This window comes from Oryctolagus cuniculus, chromosome 18 (genome assembly GCF_051225735.1).
Source record: "Oryctolagus cuniculus isolate XC-2025 breed Fujian yellow rabbit chromosome 18, ASM5122573v1, whole genome shotgun sequence".
Lineage (NCBI taxonomy): Eukaryota > Metazoa > Chordata > Mammalia > Lagomorpha > Leporidae > Oryctolagus > Oryctolagus cuniculus.
This window is the reverse complement of record NC_142884.1, coordinates 65,584,126-65,605,836: the sequence shown is the minus strand read 5'-3', so window position 1 is coordinate 65,605,836 and position 21,711 is coordinate 65,584,126. Positions and strand designations below refer to the sequence as shown.

The window sequence follows — 21,711 nt, the reverse complement described above, 5'->3', positions numbered from 1 at the left end:
AACTCCGGGTGCCGGCACCGCAGGCAGAGGATTAGCCTATTGAGCCACGGTGCCGGCCCAGATGGGAGATTTCTGTCTCTCCTCTCTTTCAAAATAAATAAAATAAAATAAAATAGCAAGTCAGCAAAACACAAGGATGAAAAGAGTGGGGTGGGCATTGCGGTACAGGGGGTTAAACCACCACCTGAGACATTTGCATCCTGTATCAAATAGCTGGTTTAAGTCCAGTTTCCGGCTAATACACCTGTGAGGCAGAAACAATGGCCTGAGCTCTTGGGTTCTTGCCATATAAGGGATCTGGGTGGTGTTTCTGGCTCCTAGCCTCGGCTTGCCCAGCCTTGGGTGATGTAGGCATTTGAGGAGTGAACCAGCAGATGGAAGACCTCTTTCTTTCTCCCTAACTCTCTGTCAATTTGCCTTTCAAATAAATAAACAAACCTTTAACAAAAAGTAAAAACAAAAAGGGAACATACTTTTGGCTAACACATTTAAGTCTCCCTTTCACCCTTACCCCTGATCTCTTATTCTCTTATTTTTACCATTCTTTGGTTACTTTCAACTACATTACTTAATTGGCCTAAAAATATCTTTTGATAAAATACCTTTAAAAGCTGAAGGAAGAGAGAGGCACAAATGACCCACTTACAAGTAGTTAATATATTCCAAAGCCACTGAAAATTCTTACCACCATAAAATCGAATCATACAGCCAAGATCAGGATTAGTAGCCTCCTCTTGTATGCGCACAGGATCGTCGAATCCCAGCCTGGACAAGTAATCATAAACAATCTGAAGAGGTCGTTCAGTAGGCTCCAGTCTCCTGCTCACACGATTCAAGAGAAAAACATTTGGTAAGTAATAAAAATGCTTCATTTAATTGTTTAACCTTACAGTGTGTTTGATTTTTATTTCTTCATCAACATTTTCCTTAAGGGGCCAACACTGCAGGGAAGCGGGTAAAGCCACCGCCTGCAGTGCCAGCATCTCATATGGGCACAGTTCGAGTCCTGGCTGCTCCACTTCCTATCTTGCTCTCTGCTATGGCCTGGGAAAGCAGTAGGAGATGGCCCAAGCCCTTAAGCCCCTGCACCCACATGGGAGACCCAGAAGAAGCTCCTGGCTCCTGCTTCCGATCAGCACAGCTCCAGTCATTGTGGCCAACTGGGGAGTGAACCAGAAGATGGAAGACCTCTCTCTATCTCTCTGCCTCTCTTTCTCTGTGACTTTCAAGTAAAATAAATACATCTTTAAAAAATAAAAAAAGATTTTCCTTAATATCACATAATAAAATGAATCTAAACAGTGGATTTCAAAGTTTTAGTCTCAGGACTTTCCTATACTTTCTAAGACCCCCAAAGAGCATTTGCTCATGTGTCCCATATGTTGCTATTTACTGAATTAGAAATTAAATTTTGGAACTTCCAGATATTTATTCACTCTAAAATAATAAGCTCACTGTACATTAACATATATACTTTCTTTTATTTTATTTTTTTTGACAGGCAGAGTGGACAGTGAGAGAGAGAGAGACAGAGAGAAAGGTCTTCCTTTGCTGTTGGTTCACCCCCCAATGGCTGCTGCGGCCGGTGTACCGCACTGATCCGAAGCCAGGAGCCAGGTGCTTTTCCTGGTCTCCCAAGTGGGTGCAGGGCCCAAGCACTTGGGCCATCCTCCACTGCACTCCTGGGTCACAGCAGAGAGCTGGCCTGGAAGAGGGGCAACCAGGACAGAATCCGGCGCCCCAACTGAGACTAGAACCCAGGGTGCCAGTGCCACAGGTGGAGGATTAGCCTAGTGAGCCGCGGCGCTGGCCAACATATATACTTTCAAAAAATTCTTTCAAAAGTAAAACAAATGTAGTGAGAAGAACACCACTGTTTTATATTTTTATAAATTTAACAGCTTGTTTAATGGAAAATGGCTGGATCTCAGATCTGCTTCTGTAACTAATCTATTGTGATGTTTCATAGAGCCTCTAGACGGCACCAGTGAACACCGATGAGAGACTGCAACTGAAAAGGAAAGCTTGGGGGCCAGCACTGTTGCGTAGAGGATAAAGTCGCCACCTGAGGTGCCAGCATCCCATATGGTCACCGGTTCAAGTCCCAGCTGCCCCACTTCAGATCCAGCTCTCTGCTATGGCCTGGGAAAGCAGCTGAGGATGACCCAAGGCCTTGGGCCCCTGCACCCATGTGGGAGGATCTATAAGAACCTCCTGGCTTCGGATCAGCACAGCTCTAGCTGTTGTGGCCAACTGGGGAGTGAACCAGCAGATAGAAGACCTCTGCCTCTCCTCTGTGTAACTCTGACTTTCAAATAAATAAATAAAGTTCTATTATTAAAAAACAGTTTAAAGCCGGCGCCGCGGCTCACTAGGCTAATCCTCCGCCTTGCGGCGCCGGCACACCGGGTTCTAGTCCCGGTCGGGGTGCCGGATTCTGTCCCGGTTGCCCCTCTTCCAGGCCAGCTCTCTGCTGTGGCCAGGGAGTGCAGTGGAGGATGGCCCAAGTCCTTGGGCCCTGCACCCTATGGGAGACCAGAAGTACCTGGCTCCTGCCATCGGATCGGCGCGGTGCGCTGGCCGCAGCGCACTGGCCGCAGCAGGCATTGGAGGGTAAACCAACGTCAAAGGAAGACCTTTCTCTCTGTCTCGTTCTCTTACGGTCCATTCTGCCTGTCAAAAAAAAAAAAAAAAAAAAAAAAAAAAAAACCAGTTTGGACCTCATGCACATCTTTAAAGAATCTCACAGACCCCTACAAGGTCCTTCGAGAACCTCAGCTGCAAACTTAAAATTATGAGATATAAAGCATTATACTGGCCATAAGTAATTTCATATAAACTATACATTTATAAGTATAGGCTTTGGGGTTGCCTACCACATCCCAAACAATATATATTTTCACTGGTTTCATAGATAAGAACTAGTAATGAACTCAGTAATTCCCCCCAAGAAATCATTCTATTGCCTGCTCTTGATTAAAAGCCAAGTTAAGGGGCTGGCACCATGGGTTGGCTTGCAGGTTAAGTTGTCACGTGCAGTGCCAGGGTCCCTTATGGGCACCAGCTGAAATCCCAGTTGCTCCATTTCCTATCCAGCTCCCTTCTAATGTGCCTGGGAAAGCAGCAGAGGATGGCCCAAGTGCTTGGGTCCCCGCACCCACATGGGATACCTGGAAGAAGCTTCTGGCTCCTGGCTTGGCCTGGCCCAACCCATGCTGCTGCAGCCATCTGGGAAGTGAACCAGCATATGGAAGACCTTTTTCTCTCTGTCTCCTCCTCTCTCTCTAACTCTGTCTTCCAAAATAAATGAAATAAATCTTAAGCAAAAAAAGCCAAGGTACAATCAGGATGTCTAATAATCATTCATGGACTCTGCTGACAAAATATTCTAAATCAGACACAGGTAAAATACTAATAAAAAACAAAAATGATCAATATGTATTTTGATAGAATGGGCTACACTAATCATAATGGCAAGACAGCTTTTTTACAATGTTTCCATCAAAAAGTAAAGTTATAAATACCGTGACTAAGAATATGGATTCCACAAGTCAGACTGCATAGATGTGAGTCTCAGTTTCCCCATTTGTCAATATATCCCTGTACAAGTTAATTAACTTTGTCTTAAATTCCTCATTGAGCATTCAGGCATAGAAAGCCAAGACACTGTGGCAAAAAATGACCTAAATGAAAGATCTCTGTGAGATTCGATGGAAAGAAGGGGCCATTAAAGAAGGAGGTACCTTTCTCTGAAAGGAGGAGAGAACCTCCACGTTGATTATGGCCTTGTCTAAATAATGTCAGAGTCTGTGGATCAAGAGGCTTCCATAGCCTTGGCAGCTCATGACAAGAGCCTCGGGTGATCACTGATGTCATGAATAAGAGTATCAATTGTTAAATCAACAACAGGAGTCACTGTGCACTTGCTCCCCATGTAGGACATCTGTCCTTAATGTGTTGTACCATGAAAATTAACGGTAAAAACTAGTCTTCAAACAGTACTTTATACTTTGTGTGTCTGTGGGTGTAAACTGTTGAAATTTTTACTTAGTATAGAGTTGATCTTCTGTATATAAAGATAACTGAAAATGAATCTTAATGAAGAATGGGAAGGGAGAGGGAGTAAGGAGGTGGGATGGCTTGGGGGTGGGAGAGCAGGTGTCGGGGGAAGAACCACTATAAAACAAAAGTTGTATTTATGAAATTTATATTTATTAAATAAAAGCTTTCTATAAAAAATTCCTCATCAATATAACAGTAATAACAATAGCATCTAACTCATATGGTTGTACCTACTTATTTACGACATGTTATAAAATGGAAAGTGCTAAAAAAAGAATGCTAAGTGCTTAGCAAAATATCTCATAGTTAAGTATTCAATAATATGACAATCTAAAAATATAGAATATTCTAATTTGATTAAAAATAGGACATTTATCCCACCTGAAACAACAACTAAAAAGCAAATACTGGAAAGCCTACATGCATGTCTTAAAAATTTTTAGAAGGATTCTGGGGTCAGAGATTTGGCCTTGTAGTTAAGATACCCTCATCTCACATTAGATAAACTAGGTTAGATACCTAAGTTTGATACCTGGCTCAGTCAGCTTCCTGCTATTGGGCACCCTGAGAGACAGTGATGATGGCTGAATTACTTGGGTGTCTGCCATCCACATGGAAGATCTGGAATGAGTCCCCAGCTCCTTGCTTAGGATGCAACTGGGGCCAATGCAGGCATCTGGGAGTGAACCAGCAAATGGGAGTTCTCTATTTCTCTGCATATTAAATAAATAATGAAATAAGTAAATACACTTTAAAAACAAAAAAGAATTCTGGGGAGCAGGCATTGTGGAGCAGCAGGTTAAGCTGCCTCTTGGGACACTTATATCCCATACCAGAGTACCTGTTTTGAGTCCCCGCTACTCGGCTTCAAATCCTATTTTCTGCTAATATGCATGAGGAGGCAGTAGGTAATGGTTCAAGTTCTTGAGCCCCCGCCACCCACATGGAACTTCTGTGCTCCTAGGTTCAGCCTGGCCCAGTCCTGGTTGTTGCCAGCATTTGGGGAATGAACCAATGGATGAAAGATCTGTCTTTGTCTCTTACTTTTCAAATAAAATGAAGATTAAAAAAAAAAAAAAAAAAAGACTGCTTAGAAAACAGAAGAACTGTATTGATTGGAATAAAGATACACTTCCCATTATGGCAAAAAGATATGAAGGATGTGGGCCAGCATTGTGGCATAGTGGGTAAAGCCACCACCTGCATCGCCAGCATCCCATATGGGTGCTGGCTCGAGTCCTGGCTGCTCCACTTCCAAACCACTCCCTGCCAATGGGCCTGGGAAAGCAGCAGAAGATAGCCCAAGTCCTTGAAACTCTGTATCCACGTGGAGGATCCAGAAGAAGCTCCTGGCTCCTGGCTTTGGTCTGGCCCAGCCCTGGCCATTACAGCCATTTAGGAAGTGAAACAGTGAGGGAAGATCTCTCTGTATCTCTCTCTTCCTCTCTCATCCTCTAACTTTTCCTTTTAAATAAATAAATATTAAAAAAAAAAACATTAAAAGATATCTTTTTTTGTGGCTGAAGAATCAAAAAATGCTGCTGGCAGGGTGGGTGATGGGCACAGCAGTTAAGATGCCACATCTCATATTGGAATGCTTAGCCTCAAGTTCTGCCTCTGTATCCCATTCCAGCTTCCTGCTAACGCACACCATGGAAGGCTACAAGTGATGGCTCAATTACTTGGATCCCTGCCACCAACTGGGAGACCCAGATTGAGTCGAGCTCCCAGCTTCGTCCTGGCTGTTGTAGGAATTTGGAGAGTGAACCAGCAAATGGGAGCTCCCTCTCTGTCTCTCCTTCAAATAAGCAAAAATTTTAAAAAAGAAAATGCTGCTGGTAATAAGAATTAATAAAAAATATGAAATGAGAATACTATAAAGCTGAATATAAACAACTACCAAAATGATAGTTAATGAACAGAAATCATACTGAAGTACGAGAAAGACAAAAGTAACAACTACCTTGTCCCTCCTGACTTCTCAGTTTAGTCTTCCACCTTCCAGAAACTAACAGATAAACTCAGAATTAACTACTACATGGAGAAAGACCAGAATCTGTAAAGATTAAATCTGATGGAGAGGAAAATAATAAATGTAGAATGAAGACACCAATTCATACCGAGGTGTCGCTCCCCCTCTTTGCGGAAGAACGACATAGGACCCTGCGCTGTTCTTTTGTCTGCTCGGCCCTTCCGGGTTTGCTGCTGGTCCTTCCCGGGTTGGCTGCTGACCCTTCCACCTCCGTGGAGGGGCGACTCACCCTGCCACTTTCCCCACTTCCGCGGAGAAGCGGCACACCGCCAGCCGGCTCTCTCGGGGGGCTGCTCAGGTGTTCCTTCAGATAGATGTTCCTGGTGCATGTTGTCTCTCTCCTCCTTTATAGTCCTCTTTCACCAATCCCAACTCTGCTACCCACACGCCGAGTACGCTGCTCTCCTCCAATCAGGAGCAGGATCAGCTCCTGCAGCTCATCAAATTGGCGAGAGGCAGCTGCGTAGAAGTTTACTCCTCCCCAGCGCCATATTGTGGGAGAGCAGATGCATAGAATAAGTCTTAATTCCAGTAACTTAGTCTAGTCTCAGTTGCTCCCCACACCGAGGCAAAGAAAATAAAAATTCACAAAGGTCTATGATAATGTTAGACATTCTCCTACCACTAAGGTAAAATTCTCCTGAGAAAGCACTTCTGATAAATTGCATCCTAGAGAGGTCAATTAAGCCAGGTAATAAAAAAGAATGACAAAAGGAGGACTAACTTGAAGACAAGGAGACTAAGAGTATAAAGTGTATAAATCTTCAAATGTCAAGGAGGGTTAGACTTTATATCCCTCCAAAGAATAAGACCAGGAACAATGAGAAGTCTTACAGATAGATCTGAACTAAATATGAGGAAAATCTTAATTAGAGATGCCCAATAACAAAACGTCTCTCAAAATTGCTCGAAGAATGAGAGAATCATCTGTGACAGACATAATTTTTTATTTTTTTAATCTGAAAGACCGAGACAGACAAACAAAGAGAACAAACTCTCATCTGCTGGTTTACTTCCCAAATATCTACAACAACTGGGGCTGTGCCAAGACCAAAGCCAGGAACCAGTAAACCAATTCAGGTCTCCGACATGGATAACAGGAACCTAAATATATGTGCCGTCACCTGCTGCCTCACAGGTCTGCATCATGTATCAAACCAAGACACCCCAATACAGGATGTGGGAATCTTAACCACTACATCAAATGGCCACCCCTGTTATATTGCACATAGTTTAGAAGAGACTGCTTTAAGATCAGATTGCACCAGATGATTTCAAGGGCCTTTCAGAACACAACAGTCTGACATATCTAAAACACTTTCCTACTACAGAATTTACTTGAATATTACTATTTATTTAGGACACAGAGCTCAGTGTACTTAAATACCAAAATTCTATATAATAATTACATTTTCAAGACCAAGATATAATTATACTTTCTGCTACATTTCACTCTATTTTTCTATTTCTCTCCAAAAAACTGAGAAAGATAGAGACATCCTAATTCTGATATATTCTACATGATCAAGTTTCGTGGCTTAAAAAGACTCTGTGGATTTTGGAAATCCTCTTCATATATTTTCATCTAAAGAAAGTATTTCCCATAGTGGAGAAAACAAATATTAAGAGAAGCTCGACATCTGTTCTCATTAATTTAAGATAAATGAGTAAACAAGTAATATTTCAAGAAGTAAAAAAAAAAGTAAGATGTGGGACTAATTCCATTTACTCATTAAACTCATCTGCTTAGGAGTGGAGAATAAGGGGGAGGGAAATGCTGTAATATGCTTACAGCTCAATTTTGTGTTTCAAAGTTCCAAAAGTTTAACAGGCTGGGTAATTAGCTATTTGCTAAATCTCTCCCAAATCAAAGAAAGGGAAATTATATACTGCAAAATAGGATAAGGAGAGAGTAACACAGACAACAAAAAATTCTATTCAACGCTTGAACTACTCCTATCACTGCTTTAGGGAGAGAGTAAAACTAATATCAGCAGGCCGGCGCTGTGAGGTAGCGGGTAAAGCCGTTGCCTGCAGTGCCAGCATCTCATATGGACGCTGGTTCAAGTCCCGGCTGCTCCAGTTCCGATTCAGCTCTCTGCTACAGCCTGGGAGAGCAGTGGAAGATGGACCAAGTGCTTGGGCCCCTGCACTCACATGGGAGACCCGAAAGAAGCTTCTGGCTCCTGGCTTTGGATCAGCTCACCTCCAGACGTTGAGGCCAATTGAGGAGTGAACCAGTGGATGGAAGACCTTTCTCTCTCTCTCTCACTCTCTGCCTCTCCTTCTCTGTGTGTAACTCTGACTTCCAAATAAATAAATAAATCTTAAAAAAAAAAAAAACCCACAGTATCTTGGGGGAAAGATCTCTTGATCCAAAATGTGCTCTTTCTCTACTATGAGAAGCAATGACTTGATCAGCTCTTGTCCTGTCAAGGAACAGCTTACTATTTTATTCTTTTTAGTATTTTCTTGTTCTACTTAATTATTCTTAGGTGTTTAAATCCAACTGAAAATTGACCCCTGTTAAAAACAAAAGTGGGAATAAGAGAGGGAGGAGTTGTACAGGTTGGCACACGTTTTCCCTAAGGGTAAAGCTAAAAACTTGCCATGGGACTGCAAATCCCATTAAGTTGGCAGGTATCAATGCCATCTTACTAAAGTGTTCAGTTTAAGTTCATAACTGATCAGAAAGATAGGATTAAGTGTCAAAGGGATCACATAAATAAGATCAAGTGTCTGCTAATAATAATAGAAAGAATTAAAAAGGAGAGAACAATCCAACATGGGAAGCAGGCCACACAGCAGACTCATAGAATCACAAATGCCCTAAATAGCACTCTGGCCTCAGAATCAGCCCTTCCCTGCACCCACGAGAGAGACAGGGAAGAAGCTCCTGGATCCCGGCTTCAGATCAGCGCAGCTCTGGCTGTTGTGGCCAATTGGGGAGTGAACCATCGGATGGAAAACCTCTCTCTCTCTCTTTCTCTCTGCCTCTCCTCTCTGTGTAACCCTGGCTTTCAAATAAATAAATAAATCTTTAAAAAAAAAAAAAAAGAATCAGCCCTTAAGACATTCAGATCTGGCTAAAAAGCCCATGCGATCATTTCAGGCATAGAAAGCCAAGACACTGTGGCAAAAAATGACCTAAATGAAAGATCTCTGTGAGTGAGATTCTGATAGAAAGAAGGAGCCATCAAAGAAGGAGGTACCTTTCTCTGAAAGGAGGAGAGAACCTCCACGTTGATTATGGCCCTGTCTAAATAATGTTGGAGTTTGTGGATCAAGAGGCTTCCATAGCCTTGGCAGCTCATGACAAGAGCCTCGGGTGATCACTGATGTCATAAATAAAGAGTGTCAATTGTTAAATCAACAACAGGAGTCACTGTGCACTTGCTCCCCATGTAGGACATCTGTCCTTTTTAAAAAAAAATTTTTTTAGATTTTTTTTATTTATTAATTTGAAAGTCAGAGTTACACAGAGAGAAGAGAGGCAGAGAGAGAGAGAAAGAGGTCTTCCTTCTGATGTTTCACTCCCCAGTTGGCCACAATGGCCAGAGCTGTGCTGATCCGAAGGCAGGAGACAGGAGATTCTTCAGGGTCTCCCACATAGGTGCAGGGACCCAAGGACTTGGGCCATCTTCTACTGCTTTCCCAGGCAGTAGAAGTGGAGCAGCCGGGTCTTGAACCGGTGCCCATGTAGGATGCTGGCGCTTCAGGCCAGGTCGTTAACCCACTGCACTGGCCCCAGGACATCTGTCCTTAATGTGTTGTACTATGAAAATTAACGGTAAAACTAGTCTTCAAACAGTACTTTATACTTTGTGTGGGTGCAAACTGTTGAAATCTTTACTTAGTATAGAGTTGATCTTCTGTATATAAAGATAACTGAAAATGAATCTTAATGAAGAATGGGAAGGGAGAGCCGGCGCCGTGGCTCAATAGGCTAATCCTCCGCCTTGCGGCGCCGGCACACCGGGTTCTAGTCCCGGTCGGGGCGCCGGATTCTGTCCCGGTTGCCCCTCTTCCAGGCCAGCTCTCTGCTATGGCCAGGGAGTGCAGTGGAGGATGGCCCAGGTGCTTGGGCCCTGCACCCCATGGGAGACCAGGAAAAGCACCTGGCTCCTGGCTCCTGCCATCAGATCAGCGCGGTGCGCCGGCTGCAGCGGCGGCCATTGGAGGGTGAACCAACGGCTAAGGAAGACCTTTCTCTCTCTGTCTCTCTCTCTCACTGTCCACTCTGCCTGTCAAAAAAAAAAAAAAAAAAAAAAAAAAAAAAAGAATGGGAAGGGAGAGGGAGTAGGAGGTAGGATGGTTTGGGGGTAGGAGGGCAGGTATGGGGGAAGACCCACTATAATCCAAAAGTTGTACTTAACAAATTTATATTTATCAAACAAAGGCTTTCTATAAAAAAGAAAGAAAGAAAATGTGCTCTCTTTCTCTCCATGAACTTCTATTAAAAAAAAAAAAAAAAAAAAAAAACCTTTTGAGAGACAGAAAGCTGCCATCTGCTGGTTCACTATTCAAAATGCCCATAAAGGCCAGGCAGAGGCCAGGAGAGAACACATTCTCCTAGTGGGTGGTATAATCCAAATATTTTAGTCATCACCACTGCCTCCCAGGGTTCACATTAGCAAAAAACTGCAGTCAGGAGCCTGAGCAGGAATATAACCCAGGTATCCCACTAGGCCAAATGCCCACCCCTACCAGGCAAACAAAAGCACACACCCTTGTACATAATATCACAATCCCTAACAACATACAGAAGCATTCTCTGCATAAAACTCAAATTAAAATTCAATCTCTCCCCACTTGTAATGGTAAAATCTTCAAATGCTAAAATCAACAATGCAGGTAACAATACATGTAGCAAGAATAAGGATAGTTCATTGGTTGTCCTTTATATCGGATACTCTATTGAAACTGTTTAGGGTATTACAAAATTATGACTTTTGAAAATGAGGTTCAGAGAGTTACACAATAAATACATGACATCAGAGTTTGAAGCTGTATATATTTCATTATAAAACCTAGTATTTTAGAGCCAGCACTGTAGTGTAGCGTGTAAAGTCACTTCCTGCAATGCCAGCATCCATATGGGTGCTGGTTCGAGTCCTGGCTGCTCTACTTCTGATCCAGCTCTCTTCTATGGCCTGGGAAAGCAGTAGAAGATGGCCCAAGTCCTTGGGCCCCTGCACCCATGTGGGAGACCCAGAGGAAGCTCCTGGCTCCTGACCAGCGCAGCTCTGGCCATTGCGGTCATCTGGGGAGTGAACCATCAGATGGAAGACCTCTTTCTCTCTCTCTCTCTCTCTCTCTCTCTCTCTCTCTCTCTCTCTCTGCCTCTCTCTCTCTGTGTAACTCTAACTTTCAAATAAATAAATCAATCTTAAAAGAAAAAACAAAACCTAGTATCTTATGTAAACCACATTATTTTACAAATGCCATTTTTGAAGAAGAGAGCTCAAAGCACTTCATAAATGACTTGTACCAAGGAACCTAAAAATTTGTTTCTAAATTACCATATTTCACTGTCTATAACAAATAATATGACTAGCACTTGTCCTGGGAGAAAGAGTCTAAATCCTTAGAATTTCCTGAGAAATGGGAGAGTCTTTGTTACACTGGAGGCCGCTGGATCACGTCTTTCATTTATGCCAAGATGAGATGACTCAGACAGAGGCTGGTCACCAGAAAGATCAACCATGTAAAATTAGAGTGCTGGGAGCTTTGAGTCAACCTGGTCTGTAGGGGGAGCAAAGAGGACTACAGATTGAGCTCAATAACATCAATGATTCAGTCGACATGTCTTCATAGAGAAACCACAATAAAAACACTACTGAAATTCAGTGGAGATTCCCTGGTCACTGAACAGTTCGATGTGCCAGGCAGGTGACAGGTTCTGTTTCCACAGAGGAAGGGCACAGAAGTTCTACATTTAGGACCCTTCTAGTCCTCTCCACATGTGTCATTTCAGTTGACTGGTTTAGATTTGTACCTTTTATACTAAACTTTCATTGTAAATACAATACTTTTCAGTGAATTACTGAAGCTCAGCGGGTCATGGGAAATCCCAGATTTGTAGGCAGTTGGTCCAAGTACAGGGGCCCCTCAAAGCACAGCTAAAATCTGAAGGGCAGTCTTGTTAGGGTCCACACCCTTTAACACATGAAGGCAATGCTTACCCTGAGCTTCTCAATCAATCATTTATTACTTAAATCCCTCAAGAGAAAAAGAGAGGGCAAATATTGTAAGGAGAAGTAGATAGGGAGGCAAGACACTTGTGCCCCAGTTGAAACCCTATCATGGGGCTGGCGCTGTGGCACAGCAGGTAAACCTGCTACCTGCAGTATGACAGTGCCAGCATCCTATATGGGTGCCAGTTCGAGACCCGGCTGCTCCACTTCTGATCCGGTTCTCTGCTATGGCCTGGGAAAGCTGTGGAAGATGGGCCGAGTCCTTAAGACCCTGCATCTGCGTGAAGACACAGAAGAAGCTCCTGACTTCTGGCTTCGCTGGCCTTTGGGGCCATCTGGGAGTGAACCAGAAGATGGAAGACCTTTCTGACCTTCCTCCCTTCCTCCCTCCCTCCCTCTCTCCCTCCCTCTCTGCCTCTGCACCTCTGCTGTAACTCTGCCTTTCAAATAAATAAAATAAACCTTTAAAAAAAAAAAAAAGAAACCTTATCACCAGTCAGCTTCAGGTTCTACCTAAATTCTTTGGGCCTTTGTCACAATTATAAATCAAAGGGAAACAGTTTCATTGATACCCAGTTGGAACATTCTTGGTTTTGCGAAAACAACTCTTTGTTTTGCCCCATACATGAAGATATTAAGCCTCTTTTGGTCTTTGCCCCCATAACTACCAGTAACTCTTCCCAGCAGTTGTGAAAACCAAAGAATCCTGTCTCTGCACTTATTACCAGATTTATTACCAGATGGAAGTGGGAGGGCCAGAGTGTTGAGCTAGGTAGAGCACGTTGGGTTGGGTAACTCAGTTTCATTAGTACCTTCACATGTTAAATTTCTATATATTAATAATCTTTGAGTTATACTAAAGTGACAAGTCCATAATGGACAAAAGGAAAGAAGCAGTGGAGTGATTCAGAGAAAACAGGGTAATTTTAGTCTCAGGAATCCCATTTCCACGACCTACACTAAGGAAACTGGCAATGTGAAGATTCATGGCACTGGATGAGTCAACACACAACACTACTTCTGGGAGCTGAATGACTGAAACAAACCAAATGGTAATGCTGACTGAGCATTTATTAGAAGCCATGGGGCGGTGCTGTGGCACGGGGGGTTAAAACCCCAGCCTGCAGTGCTGGCATCCCATATGGGTGTCAGTTCAAGTCCCAGCTGCTCCACTTCTGATCTAACTGCCTGCTAATACACCTGGGAAAGCAAGGGAGGATGGCCCAAGTCCTTGAGGCCTTGCACCCACGTGCGAGACCAGGAAGAACTTCCTGGTTTTGGCCTGGCCCAGCCCTGGCCATTACAGCCATTTGGGGAATGAACCAGTAGATGCAAGATTTCTCTCTCTGTCTGTCTCTACCTCTCTCTGTAACTCCAGCTTTCAAATAAATAAAATAAATCTTAAAAAAAAAATCATACATCTTTCTAACTATTTTACTTCCTTGCTATGAACTACAGCACATCACTTCAGAACTTAACAGAAACACACAATCTCGGGCCCTACCCTTCTCAATCTGAATCTGTATTTCAACAAGCTCCCTAAGTAGACAGTATAAGCAGCATTATTTTACAAGCGTCAATTCACTGAATCAGTGCTGTGACGTAACAGGTTAAGTCTCCATCTGTAGAGCTGGCATCCCACTTGGGTGCCAGTAGAATCACGGCTTCTCCACTTCCCATCCAGCTCCCTGCTAATGTTTCTGGGAAAGCAGTGGAGGACAGCCCAAGTTCTCGGGCCCCTGCACCCAATGTGGGAGAACAGAAGAAGCTCCTGACTGTTGGCTTCAGCCTGGCAAGCCCCAGCTGTTGTAGCCATTTGAGGAGTGAATCAGTGGATGGAAGACCTCTCTCTCTCCCTCTTTCTTTCTCTGTAACTCTGCCATCCAAATAAAAATAAAATAAAATAAAAAATCCATAACATAATCTTCATAACATAAGATCTTCATAACATATAATTAATATAAAATATAATATAAAATATAAAAATAAAATAAAAAATCCATAACATATAATCTTCATAACATAAAATCTTCATAACCTATATAATTAATTTAATCCTCCAAACAACTCAATAATACAAAAATTATCATCCTCCATCACTGAGGCACAAAGCACTATATAACTGGCATAGTAACTATCAAAGGCTGGATTTGAACCCACACACTCTTATTCTAAAATCCAACCTTTCAACCATTATTGCATTTTATTTCTCTATTTGTAAGCAACAGATAGTATATATATCCATAAAACAATATATTCTTTGTCTATTAAAACTAGAGTCTAAAGAATTTTTAATGATACAATGAAAGTAAAATGATCTATTAAGTGAAATAGACAGGATATAAAATTGAATATATGGTTATGAGCTCAATTATGTAATTATTAAGAAGTATGTGGCGGGGGGGATGTCACCACTATAGGTTAAGGGAATGGAATCTCGTATCAGAATGCCCAGGTTCAAACTTCAGTTCCACCTCTTACTAGCTGACTACTCTCAGGTGAGATGCTTAATTTTGTTTTCTTTAGCTATGAAGAGAACAAAATTCATCTAACAAGACTGTTATGATGATTAAATGAAGTAATCTACATAAAGCATGAGTGTTAGGAAAAAAGGCGCAGAATAGAGAGGAGGCAGTGTATGAATTTAGGGACAGAATGAATTTATTCAGATAAAATAAATTCGTAGAGGTGGGTGACACATGATGGAATAGATGGGAGGAGGGCTACGGATGGGGGTGGGGGTAGGGGACAGCAGGCAGAGGTGAATAACTGGACTGGTCTTTCAGGCATTCCAATAACTGGTCTTTCAGGTGCCATGGAGGGGTGGGGTATGAAGGCAATGGGGTATGAGACCCAATTGAGATTCAAAGGCAAGGAATAAATTCCATTGTTTATCTATCTTTTGGGCAGTGAGCAAGAATGGCTAAGGCTTATGCATTTGTTCCATCACCAATAAGTAACTGGGGGCCCAGCGATGTGGTATAGTGGGTAAACCCACCACCTCAGTGCAGGCATCCCATGTGGGTGCCAATTTGATTTCCAGATGCTTCACTTCCAATCCAGCTCTCTGCTATGGCCTGGGAAAGCAGTACAAGATGGCACAAGTCCTTGGGCCCCTGCACCCGCTTGGGAGACCTGGAGGAAGCTCCTGGCTCCTGGCTTCAGATCAGTGCAGCTCCGGCAGTTGTGGCCATCTGGGGAATGAGCCAGCAGATGGAAGACCGCTTTCCCTCTGCCTCTCTCTAACTCTGCCTTTCAAATAAATAAATACATCATTTAAAAAAGTGTAACTGAATACTGTTTTCTCTTCCTACTTTTTCAGTTCTCATAATTTCTTCAATGAATACATATTATACATCAGTAATCAGCAAATAAGGTTCTTTTAAAAAAGATAATGCCATAGATTGTCAATTATCTTATAAAGGGCCATGATGAAAAAGTACCCTCTCCTCTAATTAGATAATCTAAGACTGAACAATTAATAGCTGAGTAACAGACCTAAGAAAGATCTTGAAATAAGCTAAAACAATGAAACTGAGTAAGGGTTACTGCTGTGCCTACTTCTCTTCCAGAGAGCTGTTACTTAGAATGAAGTCCATCATCTATCTTGAATGATTTAGGTATTTCCAACTGCCTGGCAGCATCTGCCTGACCTTGCGTGGGTTACCAGAGTTCTCTTAAAGTCTCAATTTTCACCAATTCAAAGGAATTACACTACTTCCCTTGAAGTTATTGGGAGGATTTTTAAGAAAATATGCATAAAGCAGACTGACTGGCACAAAGAAATGCTTAGCACTGGCTGCAATCTGTCAGCATCTGCATCAGCATCACTGTCTTAGCAGGATTAAGAGTTCTTGAGCTCCTGTCTGGCAATGAAAATATATTCCTTCAAACAGTTCAGCAGTGTTTTCATTATTTGCTAATCAACTGTATCTTCAAAGAATTATTTCATTATAAATTATCAAAGCTACAGGACTAAAGACACATTCTCTAAGTACAGTTTAGATAGTAAATAAACTATACCACATTTGGATACTTAACTAATTATACAACTAGTGTTAGCAAACCAGTTCCAGCAGGGTTTTCCCCATATTTCTAAATTATGTGTAGAAGTAATCATTGGTATATAAATGAATTAGTCATATGCTTAAATAAGTGAACTCAATCAATCACTACCAGCTACAATCTAGGTCAAGACTTCCCACCTGATAAAATTAGATCAGAATCAGTGTTCAGATTTAGAAAAGCCTAAGGATCACCCAGTCTGATCCTTTTGTTTTACAAATGGATTTAGGAAAGGTAGTTAACTGGTGAACAAGGAAAACATTCAAATGCTAATCTACTTTCTCAAGAATTAGTCCAAATTCTAAAACACACAGCAAACCTCAATTTACACTTTAAAAAAAGGACATCAAATTTTTAACTCAGCTAAAGGTGTTACTATTATCACACTTTCAAGGTATAACTGGGAGCTTCCTTTCTCACTGTCAACCTTACAGCTTTGAATTCTGTTTCAAGACATTTTTTATTACTGGGAACAGGAAGCAGAGGAAAAAACAAATTGGTGGGGCATTTAAAGAGCTATTATCATGTCTAATTCAAAGAACTCATAGTGCTCTTTAAAAAAAATAACTGAATCAAAGAGTTCATACGTACAGTTTAAGAATACTACAAGAACATTCTTCTTCACATGTGTATAGAAAAGTTTTAGGACATGAATGGTTTTAAGCCAGTGAAAACATGTTCAGCTTCATTCTTCGAAAGAAATGAAAATTAAAAAAAAAAATTCCGACTAGATTTGCAAAAATCCAAGTCACTAGGCCTGGAAAAAGATTTTCTTGAAATCATTCTCTAATTTAAAAACTCTCAACAATCATTTCTATTTACAAGCAGGTATGTGTTATGCATGAGAATCTGTCTATTTCTATATAAAATATAGTATTAACACATTTTGAAGGGGAAACAGATACACTTTTATCATTTTTGATGGAGATATAACTTCTATGAAAAGGAATTTGACGTATCTGTCAAAATTACAATTCTCGTAAACTCCACTACCAGGAGTTTAACCTAAAGACAGATCCCTATATATGACAGCTATCACGAGAAACAGGATATGCAGTGCAGAACCATTTGTAGTAGTAAAAAATTAGTAACAAATTGAATGTCCGTTAATTGGAGGTGGGCTAAAATTATGGTAGACTCATAAAATGGAATACTATTGCAGTCATTAAATAAATGATAACTATATAGCTATTAATAGGCAAAGATCACTAAGGGATATTAAATCAACAATATGTTGCATATAGCACCGTTAGTTTTTATATAGAGAAGTAGAAACACATAGTCATGTGTTAGCAAATATATACATTTATAATTGCATAAAATATCCTTGATTCTATAAAAATCTAGTAATAACAACTTTCTCCATAGAAATATCTGAGAATATCTGAGAAGTCAGGAAATGGAGAAGACAGGGCTTACTGCTCAATCTCTAACCTTTTATAAATTTCTATTTAGTTCTCTCTACTTTTCAGAAAAATTAACTGTTAAAACATTTATTTTAAATTTAGATACCTCACCTATGACCCATTCCAAATTTTAAAAAAAACCCTCTAATTTTTCTTTACTGATAGTTTTTAAATTCAAGAATCATAAACTCAGCATTTAGAGGATAACATTTTTTCAGTCCTCATCATTCCCAATCGACATCATTCCCAGCATGATTACAATGCTAACTTCTAAGCAGAAACACAAACAATTTATGTTACAGTAGAATTAGAGTGTTAAAACTCAAACCTCACCTGACCAGGTCTCCATGAAGCTGTATATATAGACTTTCTCTTCCCTCTCCAGCACATATTTCTGACGCTGGTGTCTCCACTGTGCAAAGGACAAGATGTAAGTCAGAGGAGGAGGAGGAGCAGGAAGTAGAGGAGGCGGTGGCTGTAGTGGCAGTGCTGGTCTCTGCGCCATACAGGTAAACGCAGCCTCTCTTCACATCTTCTCTCAGCCAGTCTCTTTCTCGAGAACCAAACCTACTTCTCCTAGTCAAACAACTTCTGCTTCCATTGCGTTTCATATTTCTCTAAAAAAATACCATGAGAAAGAAATTAGCCAGAATGTCTGACTGAGTTAGACAAGTTCTGTCATCACCTCCCTACTTTATATTCACTAACATTTCACTTAAGTATCCCCTCCTGCTGTGGATCCCTCAGCATTTGCCCATTTTTTTAAATTATTTAATTATTTATTTATTTGAAAGGCAGAGAGAGAGAGAGACAGAGAGTGAGATAAAGAGACCTTCCACCAGTTGGTTCACTTCCCAAATGTATACAACAGCCAGGTCTGGGCTAGGCCAAAGACAAAAAACAAAAACTCCATCTGGATCTCCCACACAGGTGGCAGAGGCCCAAGTACTTGGAAAATCTTCTCTTGCCTTCCCAGGCACATTAGTGGGTACCTCGATCGGAAGCAGAGAAGCCAGGACTTGAATCGGTGCTTAGATATGGGATGCCAGCACTGCAAACCACAGCTAAACTCACTGTACCACATCAACCTCCACCTGCCCATTCCTAACATAGATAACTTACTACTAGATTCTCACACATCAATCTATCAACTACTCTGACCCTCTCTTTTACAGAAAAGCATCAAGGATAACAAAACAGGAGCCAGCACTGTGGCACAACAGGTAAAGCCCCTGCCTTCAGGGCCAGCATCCCATATGGACACCAGCTGCTCCACCTCCAATCCAGCTCTCTGCTGTAGCCTGGGAAAGCAGCAGAAGATGGCCAAGTCCTTGGGTCCCTGCACCGACATGGGAAACCCAGAAGAAGCCACTGGCTCCTGGCTTAGGATTAACCAGAGCTAGGCCACTGTGGCCATTTAGAGAGTGAACCAGCAGATGGAAGACCTCTCTCTCTCTCTACCTCTGCCTCTCTGTAACTCTGCCTTTCAAATAAATAAATCTTAAAAAAACAAACAAAAAAAAAAAACCCACCTTTGTACCAACTATCCAACTTGCACAAATTTTAGTATTTTGCCACATTTAGCTGCTATCATTACTCTAAGGAACACACATGTATCCAAAACATTCCTAGATACACAGCTGTGGCTATCTGGCATCTCCTTCCTTTCTTTCTCCAGAAATAAACACACCACTGTATTTGGTACTTACCATTCCAAGCATTTTGTTTGCCATATACTATAAACTAGACTTACAAAGACAGTAAGAGTATATACTTAGTACTGTTTTACCTGATGTAAAACTTAAACTTCAACATACTTAAGTTTCACCTTGCAATTTTATTTAGTTCAACATACTCAGAAATGCAACTATGCTAATACACAAAGTTCATTCATTTGAATAATATTCCATTTTATGAATACAATATAACTTACTCACTAGCCTGTTGATGGGATTTAGTCTCCAATTTTTCATGCCGGAAACAATGTCACAACTGACAAAAATTTCTGAGTATCTCTTTATGCAAATATTAAGTTTCTCAAGGATTCTAACCCTCTGCCTCATATCTGAAATAAGGACAGTATCAATACAAAAACACAAATATTCTCTCCATTGCTTTAATGTTTCAAAAGAATTACTACTGCATTCAACAACTCTGGCATGTGAAATTCATACACACATTGTGACATCAAGTTATCTCAAGGTAAAAACAGCCAATATAACAAGTTTCTTGGGGTTGGCACTGTGGTGCAGTGGGTTAACGCCCTGCCCTGAAGTGCTGGCATCCCATATGGGAACTGGTTCGAGACACAGCTGCTCCACTTCCTATCCAGCTCTCTGCTACGGCCTAGGAAAACAGCAGAAAATGTCCCAAGTCCTTGGGCCCCTGCACCTGTATGGGAGACCCAGAAGAAGCTCCTGGCTCCTGGCTCCTGATCAGCTCAGCTCCAGCCGTTGTGGCCATCTGGGGAGTGAACCAGCGGATGGAAGACCTTTCTCTCTGCCTCTCCTCTCTCTGTGTAACTCTTTCAAATAAATAAATAAATCTAAAAAAAAAAAAAGGTAAGATTCTCAAATTCAATGTTTCCCTACTCTATGTTAATGACAGGTCATTTCTGTTTTAATTTAAAAAAGGAATTTCCACGGACAATCACACTAACCAACCTCTGCAGTTTCTTTCCCCATATCCTTCAGTCATAACCAACTATTTGCAAACACCCAAACACACCAATGATTACACATTTCTGTGACTTGTCTGCAATGTCCTTCACCATCTTGTCTACATGAGTTATTCTTCAAAACTCTACTCAGGTATCACCCTATCTACAGAAACTTCCATGTCCTCCTCTCCCTTCCCCATTCTCCCCTCCTCCAATCTAGAAAGAATTAATGACTTTCTCCTCAGTAGAGCTTCTTTACCTAGAACATACTTTTTTCTTTTCTTTTCTTTTCTTTTTTTTTTTAAGGTTTATTTGTTTATTTGAGAGGCAGAGGCAGAGAGAGGTCTTCAATCTGCTGGTTCACTCCCCAGATAACCGCAACAGTTGGAGCTACGCTGATTCAAAGCCAGGAGCCAGGAGCTTCTTCCGGGTCTCCCACGCAGGTACGGGGCCCAAGGACTTGAGCCATCTTCTACTGCTTTCCCAGGCCATAGCAGAGAGCTGGATCACAAGTGGACCAGCCAGAAATCAAACTGGTACCCATATGGAACCACAGCGCTAGCCCCGAACATACTTTTAATGTATGTGTTTGACAATGGGTTTTCATTATTTATTTGCTATTTCTTCCTCTCTTCCACAGACAACCTATTATGTCTTAACACAGACTGGTGTAGAGATGTATGCACAAGTCAACTGATATTACAGAAATGTATTCCCAATTTATACTTCAGCTCAATTAACCCCTGCAAGAAGCTGAACAAACCTGGGAAAAATCTCCATTTTTTGTAAAGAAGCCTATATCTTTCCTCTCTATCAGCTACAATATGAAAGAGAATAAATATAGTTCCACTGCTGGCACTGTGGTATGGTGAGTTAAGCCATTGCCTGGTATGCCCACTGGCATTCCATATGGGCGCCAGTTCAAGACCTGGCTGCTCCACTTCTGATGCAGCTCCCCACTAATGTTCCTGGGAAAACAGTGGAGGATGGGCCAAGTCCTTGGGCCCCTATCAACACATGAGACCCAGAAGCAGAAATGGGCTCTTGGCTTCGTCCTCACTCAACCCCAGCTTTTGCAGTCATTTGGGGAGTGAGCCAGTGGATGGAAGATCTCTGTCTCTCCCTCTAACTCTGCTTTTTTAAAATTTTGTTTATTTGAAAGTCAGAGTTACACAGAGAATAAGAGACAGAAAGAGAGAGATCAATCTTCCATCCGTTGGTTCATTCACCAGATGACTGCATTTCAAATAAATAAAAATCTTAAAAAAAAAAAAAAACAAAAAAAAAAAA

General features: G+C 41.5%; 1 protein-coding gene across 4 annotated transcripts in view; it reads right to left on the bottom strand.

The window, feature by feature from the left end:
- The window catches only part of PHLPP2 (PH domain and leucine rich repeat protein phosphatase 2), a 91,644-nt gene that overhangs the window by 63,862 nt on the left and 6,071 nt on the right, over window positions 1-21,711 (bottom strand). For 2 of the 4 annotated variants that reach the window (XM_008257569.5, XM_089320419.1), the window contains exons 2-3: window positions 18,096-18,379; window positions 686-819 (exon numbers count right to left, since the gene is read on the bottom strand). In XM_008257569.5, coding sequence (XP_008255791.3) covers window positions 686-819; window positions 18,096-18,379 — 418 coding nt within the window. Of the gene's footprint in view, window positions 1-685; window positions 820-6,182; window positions 6,471-18,095; window positions 18,380-21,711 lie in introns of those variants that run through there. The other 2 variants (XM_089320420.1, XM_089320421.1) reach the window with 2 other exon arrangements.